Source organism: Tamandua tetradactyla, chromosome 5, assembly GCF_023851605.1.
Source record: "Tamandua tetradactyla isolate mTamTet1 chromosome 5, mTamTet1.pri, whole genome shotgun sequence".
In the NCBI taxonomy this organism is placed as follows: Eukaryota; Metazoa; Chordata; class Mammalia; order Pilosa; family Myrmecophagidae; genus Tamandua; species Tamandua tetradactyla.
The window spans coordinates 103239387-103253534 of NC_135331.1; the positions used below are offsets into that span (position 1 = coordinate 103239387).

Genomic DNA, 14148 nt, shown 5'->3' on the forward strand with positions numbered 1-14148 from the left:
GCAACACAAGTCCTCTGCATCTTTCAATTCTCTCCCATTTAGTCATTTCAATTAGTCATATCCTGCTTGTGAAGTAGAGGAGGCTCATTATATAGGAAAGACCTTTCTCTCTCAAGTTTATGCTACGCGTCAAATTTGATTATAGCTTCCCTTTACCACCCCTTTTTCAGGTGGTAGAAGAGAAGTTTGGGGAGCAAGAGGGGCGGGGTAGTATTTAAATGCTCATGTGATATTTAGTATTTCAGATTTTCCAAACTATGAAGAGTGTGTATACATATAAAAAAGCCAATATCAATAATTTTGTTTTTACATCATCATATCCATATAAAATGTCAATGTTTTTAATTTCTATAATGTAGCAAGAAAAACAATAGGTATAGTCTCTGCAGATTACCATATTGAAAAAATGAATTGTAGTTTTTAGAAAACCTTAAAATATTGAAATTCAACAATAGTTTCATTTCTGTTCAGTTATCTGAAAACTTATGGTTGCTTATAAGTCGTTACAAGTCACCCAGATCTAACCTCAAGGCCGTCTGAGACACAGGAAACAAGGATATTCTTATCTATGTTGGAGTGGTGGGGCATGGTACTTCCCTTCAGGTATTAGCAGGCAAGATAAGACAAATCAGTTTAACTCTGACTGGGTCAGAGAAAAAGAATGGAGTATAATTGTCCTGTGAGACCTGAGGTTGAGATGGAGATAGATTTTTGTTTGTTAATGGGTAATTGATAGGTTAGTCTCAGAGCTAGGTCTTGTACCCTTCCCTGTTAGTAACTTTAGGATTGATTTGGAGGGCCTAAAAATCTATAACTTGCTCACACTCAGCCAAGTGAGGAGTGGATCTCAGAAGTCTCAGGTTTCTTCAGGAAGCTGAGTTCAGAAATTGTTTATGAGATCAGGTTAAGGTGACTTTTCTCCACCATAAGCATTAATAATTGTCTACAGAAAAAAAAGCAAACATGCTATACTCATATTTATGATAGGATTATATTTTCTTATGATTGAGCATTTAGGCAGACAAGGCATTTTACAATCATTCTCTCCCCTCCCCCCACTAAACTATTGAAAAGGTCAAAGTGTAGAGTATTTGAAAATACATTGAAAAGGCTAGATTTTCTTGGTTTGGGAGACACCAAGACTAAGAAGGAGCATGATTAAGGTTAAACGATCATAAGGGGTATTGAACGTGACTAACAGTGTCATATTCTCTAAATTGTGGACTAAATGCTACAGGAGGCTCTCTAAAAATTGTCTCTGCCATATTATCACAGAAAAATTATTGAGCTCAGAATAAGAGCTTACAGATTATAAACATAAATACAGAATGAAGATTCAGTAAAAGTAGTGGTTTTAACTCTGGCAAACATTTACTGCTTTTTTTCCCAGTAAATGTGAAGAGCTTAGCTCTTTACTGCAATATCTCATTTAATCTTCATAACAACTTTATGAAGAAGTTATTCTTGTTTAATCCCCATTAGATAGGTGAGGAAACTTGAAGTTGAGAGAGGCTGGGTAACTTGTCCAAGATCAACCAGTCCAGAAATGATGGCACTGAGATTGGTCGCTCTTCCGCAGGATAGGGTATTAGAGAAGGTCTGGGGTATTTGGAAACCTCAGCTTTTTTCGTTTCTTTTAAGGTTACCATACTCTTTCTAAAATTATACCAGATCTAGAAGACCCTATGTGGCAGTTCTCTCTTGGTAACTCTTTCCTTAAGTAGGTCACTGTTATAGAATCTTAGTATGGAAACCTTGAAAGAGATTGGTTGGACTGCAGTATGTCCTCAGAGAGACAGAAAACAAAGAAAGAGCTTATTTATTTAGGCATAGTGGGAAGTTATTTTTCTTAATCTTGAATATCTTTAGAGAAGACCTAACCAAAAGTGAAATTGTCCTTTACGACTGTTGTGCTATAAATATCCCTACAATCAGGACATTTATATAAAAGCTAAAACTTCACTAATATAACTAAAATTCATTTCTTCTTTTACAGTTTATGGGGAAATGAAAGAATGCCTGATTACTCTTTCATTATGATACTCCTTTATTCACTCAAGCCACCCTGGAAGGTTCATTCAATAGTTGTTTATTGGAGACCTACCTACCACGTGCCAAGCTTTATTCTAGATTGTGTTGCATTTGATCTTGTACATCTTCAAGAATAACACTAGACAACTAGCTTCCCTAGATGGTTTAGAGCCATATTTTAAATTTTTTTGAACAATGATGATGATGTTATGCCATTTACTGTATATTATTCAATCTCACAACTCTCTGAGATAGTATTAATATTCCATTTTACAGATGAATAAATGAAACCGCAGCAACATTAAGAGACATATCACACAGCAGGGCCTTAACCATGCATATTCCTAAAGAGAATAATATGGTACTCTATAGTTATCAAAATGCTTTTTTTTTTTCGTTTGTTATCAAAATGCTTTTATCTCATTTAATTTTCCAGACAAACATGATGGTAATTATTACTGTATCTGCTTTGTAGATAACAATAATCACTGCAATTTATTCTGTACTTAATATATGCTAACAGTGCCAGATACCTTCTCAGATAAAGCATAGTTCACGTAATGCTCACAACAACCCTAATAGATTCATGATTTCTATTTTATAGACGAAAATTGAGGCCTCAAAACTCTAAGTGATTTGCCCAGCATAGTCGTGAGCTGTGATTCCTAAGCTTGTTTTCCCATACAGTATGCATGTCCACTTTTCTATATTCAGTTTACCATGGTATATGTTCCAAATGAGGAATCTAAGGTTCTGAGAGTTAGCTAACCCAGCTGAGGTGACAACGTATAAATAGCAGAACTGGGACTTCAACTCAGATGTCCTCATTAGAATACCCATTCATTTCCCACTTTACCAGGCTGAATTTCTGCACAAGGAGAACTCTAAGGCTGTATTTTATATCCAAGGAAAGTGCCCTAATTTTTTAATGGTACATTTCCATCATTTTTATATCTCATATTTTTTTCTCGTTATTAGGCATGGAGCCCTATATTACTAGTAATGACATGTTACAGTAGAAGAGGGATATATAGGTTTAAATATTTTCCCAGGAATTATCTGGTAAAGTTGGGTTAGAACTCAAATCCTAATTGGAGTCCTGTGTGTCCAACATGTTTAACTAAGTGGTGCTTGTCCTTTTTACTTACTGAGAATGTTGCTTGAGAGGCCTTGCCTCCATGACATTGCTTTCCGGTGCTGTAAGGAATGAATCTTTCTCCATCTGAAGATCGTTTACCATTGCTCTGAATAGTGAATTTCATTAATGGTGCAAGGCAAGGAAGTATGTCAAAATCAGATATAGCGAGGACTAGTCACTCACATTTGAAATGTTGCCAATCTATACAATCTCACTCTTGAAAGTTTTAAAGCACAAAACTTCATTATTTTAATAATCAAATATCCTTTAGATTTCTGAAAGAGACATTTATGTTAACCATTTCTAGTACTACACTTTTATTCAAATTGTAAACCCAGGTAAATGTTCCTTAAAATTGAATTGGATGAAAAATTTCTGTATATCAGTGAATGTCTATAAATATCAGGTAAATACTCAGATACATTTAATTATTTTGACTTAAGGAAGTATGTCCTATTTAGACAGTCTTTAAATACATTGTTTCTGAATTGAACAAATAAACAACAAAAAGCTGAAACTAAGTGGCTCTGACTATACAGAAAACAAGTTTTAAAAGAGGATCCATCTCAAAACCTTTGTCTTATTATAATCATTTTTATTTTTAGAGAGAAACCTGAATTGACTGTTCAAATATATTAGTACTTTTAGAAGATAAAGCTTTCCATTTTCAGAGAGTGATAGGTGATTTAGGAATAATTCAAAACCCAGGCCCAGTGTATTAACTACAATTCAGATTTGTTTAATCATGGAACTGTCCTAGTCGTACCAAGAGCTTTTTTTAAAAAAAGCAAGAATGAACACTTATTGAGTTTCTTCTCTGTGTTAGGCTCTCGTCATGCTTTTCTTAAGCAATTCTTATAGTTCTGTGATTCAGGTATTAGTACCCTGCCTTTTACAAAGATGAGGAAACTGAGGCTCAAAGCTACCCAGTAATTAACTCAAGATCACACAGATTATTATACTATACCAAACTGTCTTATGAACAGCCTATTATATTGAAATTTTTAAAATTAGCTTAAAACTTTTACAATTAGCATGAAACATTTGTTAAGAGAAATTTTATTACAACTGATTAGCCATCAGATAAGAGCAAAATAATTTGAAACACCTATTTTTAGCTCTGGAAACATACAGCAAATTTACCTTTTTCTTATGCAGACTGCAGTTCTTTTGATAAATCTCCTTGACCTTGAGTTTGTACCTCCAAGAAACCCCACAGCAATATACCAAAAGATATTATTACTGTTCAGCAATTAACCTGAGCTAGTTGGCAACCCGTTGTTTTTATTATTATAGTGACTGTAGGTAGCATTAGGCCATATTCCAAATATGTGACATCTTTTAAACACATTCTAATAGGATTATAAGCATTTCCCTATTCTCTTGTTTTGGGTCCTTTTCTTACTGTCAGATTCTCTTGTTTTGGGTCCTTTTCTTACTGTCAGAAACTCATATGCTTACACTGAAACTAGATAATACTGAAGCTTTTCAGTCCTTAATTGTAGTTGACTTTGAAATTCAGTCATCCTTTCTTTCTCGAAGGTTATTTTCTGGTTTAGCTTTAGCATGGTAAAAATGTAGCCTACTCTCTTCCTTTCTATTCTTGTTACTTACTGCTGCCTGTGTTCTCATCCCTGCCTCCCCACCTCCCCTCCACCCCCTCATGCTAGAGAGTCCCATCATGGTGACCTGCCTGGGGAGAAAATGCACTGTACTGAAATTATGTGATTTAAAAACCAAAAAGCATACCTGAAAGTTAGTGTCTGGATATGGAGGAATAAAAGGTACAGCTTGTGTGTTCTTTTATGAAGTTAATTGTTCAAACACGTTTTCTAACACATTTTCTTATAAAAAATAAGTACTATATGATCATTGGAATGGTATTAGGAAATAATAGAAAATAAATGAAACATAATTCCACTTTGTAAAGATAACCAAGGCAGATTGTTTTCTAAATGCTTGCTAGACTTTCCAAATAGAAATATTTAAGTGTTAAGAGAGACAAATTGTCCTTATGTTTGATCCATTTTGTTGTGTTCACTGATACTCGAAATCTAGAAAGCTTAGTGTTGTACAGGCCAGAATGGATGGGGTTGTAGGTTATTATGAATTCTCTTTTTTTCTGATTTAATCTATCTGAGTTTTAGGTTGCATATTTCTATGGTTGGTATACTGAAGATTTTTCTTTTTCTTTTTCCCAGACCCCAGGCAAGCACAGTCTTCCCCGCCATGGTCCTATGACCAATCTTATCCCTCCTACCTGAGCCAGATGACGTCCCCATCCATTCACTCCACCACCCCACTCTCTTCCACACGGGGCACTGGGCTTCCTGCCATCACCGATGTGCCCAGGCGCATTTCAGGTAAAGACCGTGCTTTAACTAACTGCTACTCCCTCCACCCTGTACAGGGGTCAGGAAGAAAAGGGATGGGCAAATGCTGTGTTATTTATGCCCAGAGTAATTTTCTGTTTGAGGGATGTGGGCAAAGATATGACAATCAGTAAACTAGGGCTTCTGAATTACAGGGTTATCGAACACTTGTACATTTTAAGTTGAACTACAAATCAACCAAAGATGGCATATTTTTCTTAAGATGCTATTTTATGCCACCTAGTTTTTGCCATGCTGAGTTGTATTCCCTGTGGTGGGCACCATCTCATAACTAGGGCCTTCTCCTGAGGGTCTTATGCCTGGCCTTCCTCTGCTTGTTTTCCCTTCTTTTCCTAACTTCTCCCTATAAACCAGATTATGAATTGATGACTCAGCCCTCCATTTCTAAAGCCTTATTATTTTAAATCCCAAGAGTCTAAGCTAACCAGTTCCAAGAGAGAGCACCTGTAAATTTAAGAGCCTTATTAGAAATTAACCACTCAAAATTCATTGAGGCCTTAAAGAATCTTTAAGGGCAACATGTGGCCTCTGATTGGTTGACTCAGGACAGGGGCAGCCTTCCTATGAAATGTAGATAGCATGCTGCTGTCACTCTCACCATGACATGCCCCGGTGCTGAGACATCCACTGTTCAAAAGACACCACAGAAGTCTGTCTCAAGGTGTAAGTATGTGTGCTAAATGACATGGATGTCCCTCTCTATCATGGAGAATTCATCACAGAGTTCCAGACAGTGTCCCTAAAGACTTCAGACTGACAAGTAGAGAAAAGTTAAAGGGCCTTGGTCAACTGTATGCATCTTGAATAAAATTAAAACAAAAACTCTTTTTATACCCCCAGCATACAAGCTACAACATTGCCGTCCGCTAAAAAGTAAAGGACATGGACCCACAGAGGCGCACACACACACACACGCACACACACACACACCATTGGATCCCATATTTATCAGCGTTCGGGCCCCGTGCACCTGTTTGACTCCTGGCCAGGTTAATGCCTTTCTTTCTTTCTCTTTGTGTCTGTCTCTGTTTTTTTCTCTCTCTCATTTTCTGAAAAGCTCGAAGCCGTTACTCACTCCGCTGAGTTGCATCACTGACAAGCTGAAGCTCCACCAGCAGGCTTGCAGGTTTTGATTAGTTCAGACTCCTTTATTTCTTTCAACTTGGGAGGAGGGAAAGCTTTGTTTCTCAAGCAAATAGCAGGAAAGGGCTCTCTGGTCCTAATGCCTTCATATTTTCTGCAGCAGATGGATTCCTGTGGGGGTGAGTAGGGAAGGAAGAGGGGTGGAGGGACAACTGCAAGATTCTTTATAAAACCGTGTTTCCACTCTTCATTATGACTGCTATTATTTTTATGAATAACATGATATTTGGGGGAAGTTGTATGGAGTATAGAATTTTAGTTATCATTTCCTTTGATTGGAATCATTATTTGTTTCAGGCAAATATCACTTATAGACACGGGAAAGGATGGGTGAAGCATAGAGGGGATAGCGAGGACTGATATGGGACTGAAGGCACAATATTTGATGCTGTTGAGTTAGTTCTGGTCATTCCTTCCATATATCCTACCTAGATTCCACTCTGTTTTACGTAGTGCCAAGACGACATGTTGACAGAACAAGGCTTGTACAAACCTGCTTCTGTTTAGGGCCCCCAGGGGCTTCCATGTGCCCAAACCTCTGTGGCTGAAGCAGATTTTGCTATTTGTCCTTTAGCAGTACCTGGAGGAGAGAGATGAGGGAGTGATTGTAGCTTTATTGACACTTACCTAAAGCATTATAAAAGGAACCTAGCAAACAACATTGGAAAAACTACATAAATGGGTAGTTATTATTGTTTATCATTCATCTGGTAATTTAGATCAGCCAGGTTTAGTCAATTTACTTATGATTACTTATTTCCCTAAATGAATGCCACATAACTCTTCTCATTCCACTGAAGAGGAGGTAGGAGCTCAAACTGATTGGTTTATTCAGCCATGTAACAGTCTGAGGACAAAGGTAGGAAGGAGCCTCTGCTTTAAACTAGTTTAAAACTGGCTTTAGTCCAGTTTTTGCCTCCTACCTCAAATGCTTCTATGAGTTGTTACTAGTAAAGTAACATGGTGCCAGAGTAGGACGTTTGTATAAACATTAAAGAGATGAGATCAGAAAATCCCTCTTGTCAGCATGTAGGAAAACAGCAAGAAACAACTAGACTTGGACTGTTGGGGAACTAGAGGAACCCTGATTTACCTGCCCTTGTCCTTGCGTGTGGGCTGTGCTAGCACACCAGGACACTAATAGGTCACAGGGTCAAGGCATTTGGAGTAAGAGCCATTTTCCCTTCCCTGGGAACTCATCCTTGGAATCTCCTTAGAGAAGAGCCTGTCTCATAGATTGTCAGGTGCCAGGCAGCATAGTTGTGGTTTTAATCTCTGCATCTCAAGCAGTCCCTAGGGTCTGTGGCGCAGAGCCATCTAACAGGTAAAACCTAAAAATGAGAATTTTTGTTGTTCTTGATGTGTGTGTGCTGTAGTAGCTAAAACCCTTTGTATTGAGTCCATTCCCATATCTCTAGTCTTCATTATGTTCTGTCTGTGCCAAAGTTAACCCCCATCCCTACCCTGGAACAGTTCTGTGGTTACTTCTTAAGATGTTTTCCAGAACACTTCATGTGTTGTATAAAGAAATCAGTCTCATATTTCTATCTAAAAGGATATACAAAATATTCTCACATGATAGTGGGTGAGAGAATAAAATTCCTGACTGTTACACAGTAGAATTGGAGGCTCAGACTCAGGTTTGAATCTCAGCTCATACATTTATCAGGCAAGGTTCTTACTTCTCTGAAACTTGGTTTTATTATTTGTAAGTTGGAAATATAATGCTTACCTCATAAGTTTATTGGAAGATTAAGTGAGTACTGGATGTAACATGGTTAGATTAGGCCTGACACACAGTATGTGCTAAAATGATTGTGACTGATGTTATGAAGCTAAAATTGTTGTGTCAATAGTGTATACGAATATATAATTTTAAGGCAAGCCCTGTCGTAAATGAATCAAATAACCGAAAATCTAAATGTTTAAAGGGGATTATTTACTTTAGAGTGGATCACCACAGGGCATAGTTAATATATAAAACCCTTGGAATATTTAAATATTGAAATGAGTTAATATTCACAAGTTATTTATATTTCTCTCATAAAGCACTTAATACTGCTTAGCACACAGAAGTGCTCAATAAATGTTTGCCATTGTTATTCTTATTCTATAGATGCACAATAATTATATACAGAGCTAAAAGTATTAGGAGCCATTCTCACAAAAAAGTCAATAAAATATTAACTGAAAATAACTATTGTTATAATGTCAGAAAGAAGAAGATGCTGTTGGGTTACATTTGTATGTAAACCAGGCATAATCATATTCTGTTCCAGTGGATCAGAGGAATACATGCAACCAGAAAGCTCCTTCAGAAAGGATTGTTTCTAAATAAATTCCATTTTATCCTAAAAGACCACCAAGATTTAATCTATGTAATGACCTTCAGAGAATCCAATTTTACACCTTTTCCCATTGGCATCCTTACTTCTGAGAAATTTTTCAAGTGTGGCTACAAGTGCTAGAACTTAATGAGTTATACTAATAGACAATGATATTGTAAAGTCTTTAGACCCTTTTTGGAAGCAAGGTATATATAAAATAAGATACAGTAAAATGATAAAGGTATGCTACCTACAATCCTTACTGTACTGCGGAGAAAAATATGATACTAGATGTCTTGAAGTTCATGGGTGTAATATAATACCAAATTCAGAAACTCTTTCCTTAACCTTGGGCAAACTTAAATATTATAACAACCAAATAATAACAATTATAGGTATATAACTAAATAATACATTATTGGCATGTAATTGACATGCAGATTCTACCTTATTATAATGAGTTTGGATCATATTCAGCTGAATTATAAAAATCAAGTACTACCAATGAAAAACCAGTCTAGTGAGTAACATTTCACAAGAAGTCCTGTAGAGGTTGTTCCCTCTGCCCTTCCACCAAAGTGTGGCCTTATCATATAATATCATATATCTGTATTTAAGTAGATAATGTATTTAATCTTATATGGTCCTAAAAGAGTATTCACTGTACAGAGATAGCCAAGGTTATTTCTCATTGATTCTGTTAAAGAGCAGTGAGTGACAGGGTGATGACCAGCAAGGCTTACACAGCCAAATTTTTGTATGTTTATAATTGTACTTATATTATCATTTCCATGGCATTTTTGATGTTCAAAGTATTTGTGAGGTTTGACACAAAGATTATAATTACTTTCCTGGAGTTCATTAAAAAATATTATATAAGTAAAAAACTACTGACTTTCAAATTACCTTCTTATGGAAAGAAGAACAACTGTTTATTCGATCTATTCTTTAACTTGTGGCTCAGAGTATGCTGTTGTAGCCTCCAAAAGAAGAATCCATGTAGGCTTATATAGGGCGGAAGCACTATAATTCCCCCCCTTTCCCACCCATCTGAATGAAGTAATTTCAGTTAAAGTGTGTATCACTTTTTTGCATATATAAAGTAGAAAGGATTTATGCAAGCATTTGTCCATTATTTAAATCATGGTACCCGAGGATCTCTTTCTTAGAGGTCTCTAAAAATACAGGATGCATTTATTAGAGGCATAGGGGAGGTTATAGGTGGCTGCCTCAGTTGCTCTACGGGTGGCTATACTAGGTTCTTTGGAGGATTTTTCTCTGTGATTTGGGATTATTATTATTATTTGTGTGGAACAGAATTAAGAACTGTAATCTTTCTGAAGAGTCTTTTTTTCTTGAATTTCTTCTTTCAAAATATTAAAAAATATAAAAATTCCACTTACTCAACTGCATAGGGTTATTGAAGATGTCTCCATTTTTATGACTCTCAGTTATTAAACTCTTTCCAAAGGTCAGCAGAATAGGCATTGGTCTAATAAATAAAGTTATTAAAAACTTGTCACTGCCACAAAATCTAGAAATTGCCTGTGGAAAATACTCATTTGATCACTTAAGGTCTGTCAGGAGGATTTTTTCATGTAATTTCAAACCCATTGGTATTTGATATAGTTCCTTTTTAAATGCCCTTTATAACCAAATTTCTAAAAAGCCCCCTGAGTGAAATTTTTGAAACTAGCAGCTTCAGTAATGTGCCAAGTATATGTAAACATTTTAACTCACAGGAGGGAGCAAACTCATAAGAAAGGTTAAAAGGAAAACTCCAGCAATTAATACTAATAAACCAGAAAGTTAAAGCAACTATAATAAAACACTAGAAAATCTACTTTTCACTTCAGAACTGTTCCTTTATTAAGAGCCACCTGTTTGGTAGACATACCTCTGCCATGGCAGCCATGGGCAAGTAATTAAGTTTAATAGGAGCCGCTCTTATTTTGAAGAAGTTCTCTGTTTAAAGCCACAGAGGGGAAGTTATTAAAATTAATGGACCCTAAACAAAGGCAAGCCCTATGTTAACAGTTGCATGTTCAATATTCTTCTCTGTTGTATCTACTGTGATTGGTCGGGTTATCTTTACATTCTATAAATTGAAATTCGTCTTGCTTTCCCTAAAAATAGTCTATTTTCTGACACAGGTAGTGATGGTATTTTTATTTTGTTGCTGTGAGCTTAGCTTCAGGACATACCTGGACTTCCGGTGCTGAAGTGGGTTCTGTTCTTACTTTTATTTATAGCTAGACTGAGTTTCCAAAGCTTAAAATGAAACCTTAGTACATGATTTGTCTCTGATTTCATACTTGGTGCTCATCGGTTGTTTGGGTGACAACTGTGAGGATTTATTTCCAACACATGTACAACTACCCACACACGGAGAAAAGATTTAGTAGTGAAAGGGGAATCATTCTTATCCAGGGATGGCAAAGACATGGCTATAAATTTTATCAAAAGATTTTCTGCAGTCTCCTTCTTTTCTTAGTGGAAAGTTTGGGAGCTTGAGCCTTGATTCACCAAAATAATTAAACCTAATTTTCTAATGGCACAATGACTTCCATGGTGCACTGGAATCTGAAAGAAGGTAGAGGCAGTTTAACTTAGGAAAATGGAGTATTAGTTTCAGTATCACTAAAGATCCTTTGTAGTACTCTCAGGTAAGCCGGTTAATTTATTGCACCTCAGTGGTCCTGTGTAAATGATTACTCAAAACTGCCTATCTAAATATCTCAGACATTCTAAAAGGAGTAAGATGATGTGTGTCCACGATTTATTGTGTTTAGGACTTCGAGTAAGGGAAGTTTACTTTATTAGATAAATGCTAGTGGAAAAACTACTTGGCATAATTAGCCTCAAAAATAGAAATAGGCTATTATATTTTTAAAAAATCAAGAGTGTTTTCTGCATCTAGGAATACCATCTCCCCATTTCCTTTTATCACTGATATTTCCTGTTAGAAAATATTTCATGCATTCCTTCCTAGGGAAGCATTTTCTCTGTCTCTGAAATTGTCATCAAATGGTCGAAATTATCTTTGATTCATTTTTACTATTTTTTTCCTTTAGTTTTCCCCATAAACAAATGCCTAAATATTTACCATTAGGTAGTCATTCATATTCCAATTCAATCATATAATAGACCAAGCTAGAAATAACAATTCATTTTGTTGACTTCTTAGCTATCACCCAGAATATTTGGTTCTCCAAAGTGAAGGGTATGCCTTTTCTCTTGAGGACCCCTGGCAGAGGTGTACATAATTTAAAACCTTTTTTTTTTATTGAGGAAGACTGTAGAATTATACTGTTTCATGCCTCCATGCCAGCCCACTTCTGTGCATCTGCCAAGAAGGACCTCCTTGATCCTTCTCAGGTATCCCTTCCCCTGGGAAGCCTTCCCCAATCACCCTTTCCCTCAAAAGTGAATCACTCTCATCTACATGCATCTGTATCCCATCTCTATGCTTTGACACACCTTGAATATACATCTATCTTTCTTTAGGATAATAATTTGCATGCCTTTCTCCTTTTATAGAAAGTAGTGTTCTCAAAGACAGTGATTTTGTCTTGAATCCTTATACCGTAGCACAATTTTTGGCACAGAGTAGGTGCTCACTAAATGTTTAATGAAACAAATATTAGTGGAAAAGAAGATAGGAAAAAAAGGGAAAAGATAGGCGTGTAGAAGTAAAAAAAGGGGAAAGGAGAAAAAATTTTGTTCACCTGGAAAAACAAAGAGGGCAGAACAAGAGAAACTTTTATTGCTGATAAAGACAGGAAATAGCATGGTAAGAGTGTGCATAAGCAGTATATATTTTTATCTTTAAGCCTTTTTGCAATGTGTTTCATATTGAGAATACATATCAAGACTGCATCTGTTTCCAGAACTTGCTGCTAACTGTTAGTAATAATGCCAAAACATACTTCAGATATAGCTTGATGAAATCAGATGACCAAATTTGATTTTTTTTATTTCTCATTTAGGGTCTGACATTAATTATAGCCATCATGTAATAAAGTGTCAAAGTCTTTAAGAAAATAAATTATATTCATCTAGTTATAAACTGAAGCAAATATATTCCTCTGGAAAAAGGCAAGAGATCTATTTTGACAACTGCCGTTTCTCACAAAGTCTTCTTCAGGAAAAATTTGTCACTCCTCTCCTTTCGTATATATATTTTTAGCCCTTTCTTTATGATAGAGTTCATGTCACCTCACTTTCCTGGCCAGTGACCTCTAAATACACTACAGATTGTCATTATCCCTCTTAATACCTGGCACCCAGACTCAAATTCCCCTTTTATTCTTGGCCTCAGTTAATGCTGGCTAAAATTGCCTTAATTCTTTTGGTAGTCATAGTACACTGTTTTCTCATATTTACCACTTGCTGTCGAGCTGCATTTCTCCTATTTTTTATGAAAAGTTTTTATTTTGAAATAATTTCAAACTTACAGGACAGCTGCAAAAATGCTACAGTCCCCATACAGAGAACTTCAGCATACTCCCACACCAATGGATACTCAGATCCACCAATATTAACATTTTGCCACCATTGCTGTTCCTTCCTTCCTTCCTCCCTCTCTCCCTCCCTCCCTCCCTCCCTCCCTTCCTTCCATCCATCCATCCACCTACCTACCTACCTATCTGTCATCTATTTTCTGAACATTTGAGAGCAGGCTGCATACATCATACTCCTTGAAAACATAGTACTTCTGTGTATCTTTCCTACGGAACAAGGAACTTCACTTATGTATTCACCTTAAGTGCTGTTATCACATTCAAGAAATTTAATGTTGATATAAAGTTTACATTTTATATTCCAATGTTTTCTTTTGACCTAATATTGTCCTTTTGAGCCTTTTCTCCCCCATTCATAGTTCCCATCCAGTATCATGTATTGAATTTGTCATTATCTTTCTTAGTTTATCATTTCTTTTTTTTTTAATTGTGGAGACATTTAAACAACATAAATATTCCCAACCCAACCCCTACCAAGCATACCATTCAGTGAAGTTAATCACATTTACAGTGTTGTAGTACCTGCAGCACTATCTGTCACTGTAATTTTGCCTTGATCCCAAACAGAAATCCCAAACTCATTTTGCTTTAAC

General features: G+C 36.2%; 1 protein-coding gene across 4 annotated transcripts in view; it reads left to right on the forward strand.

Annotated features, from left to right (window-relative positions):
• RUNX2 (RUNX family transcription factor 2) overlaps positions 1-14148 on the forward strand; it is a 219645-nt gene that overhangs the window by 178904 nt on the left and 26593 nt on the right. For all 4 annotated transcript variants that reach the window (XM_077161957.1, XM_077161955.1, XM_077161958.1 and 1 more), the window contains exon 7: positions 5371-5532. In XM_077161957.1, the coding sequence (XP_077018072.1) occupies positions 5371-5532 (162 nt within the window). The remainder of the gene's footprint in view (positions 1-5370; positions 5533-14148) is intronic.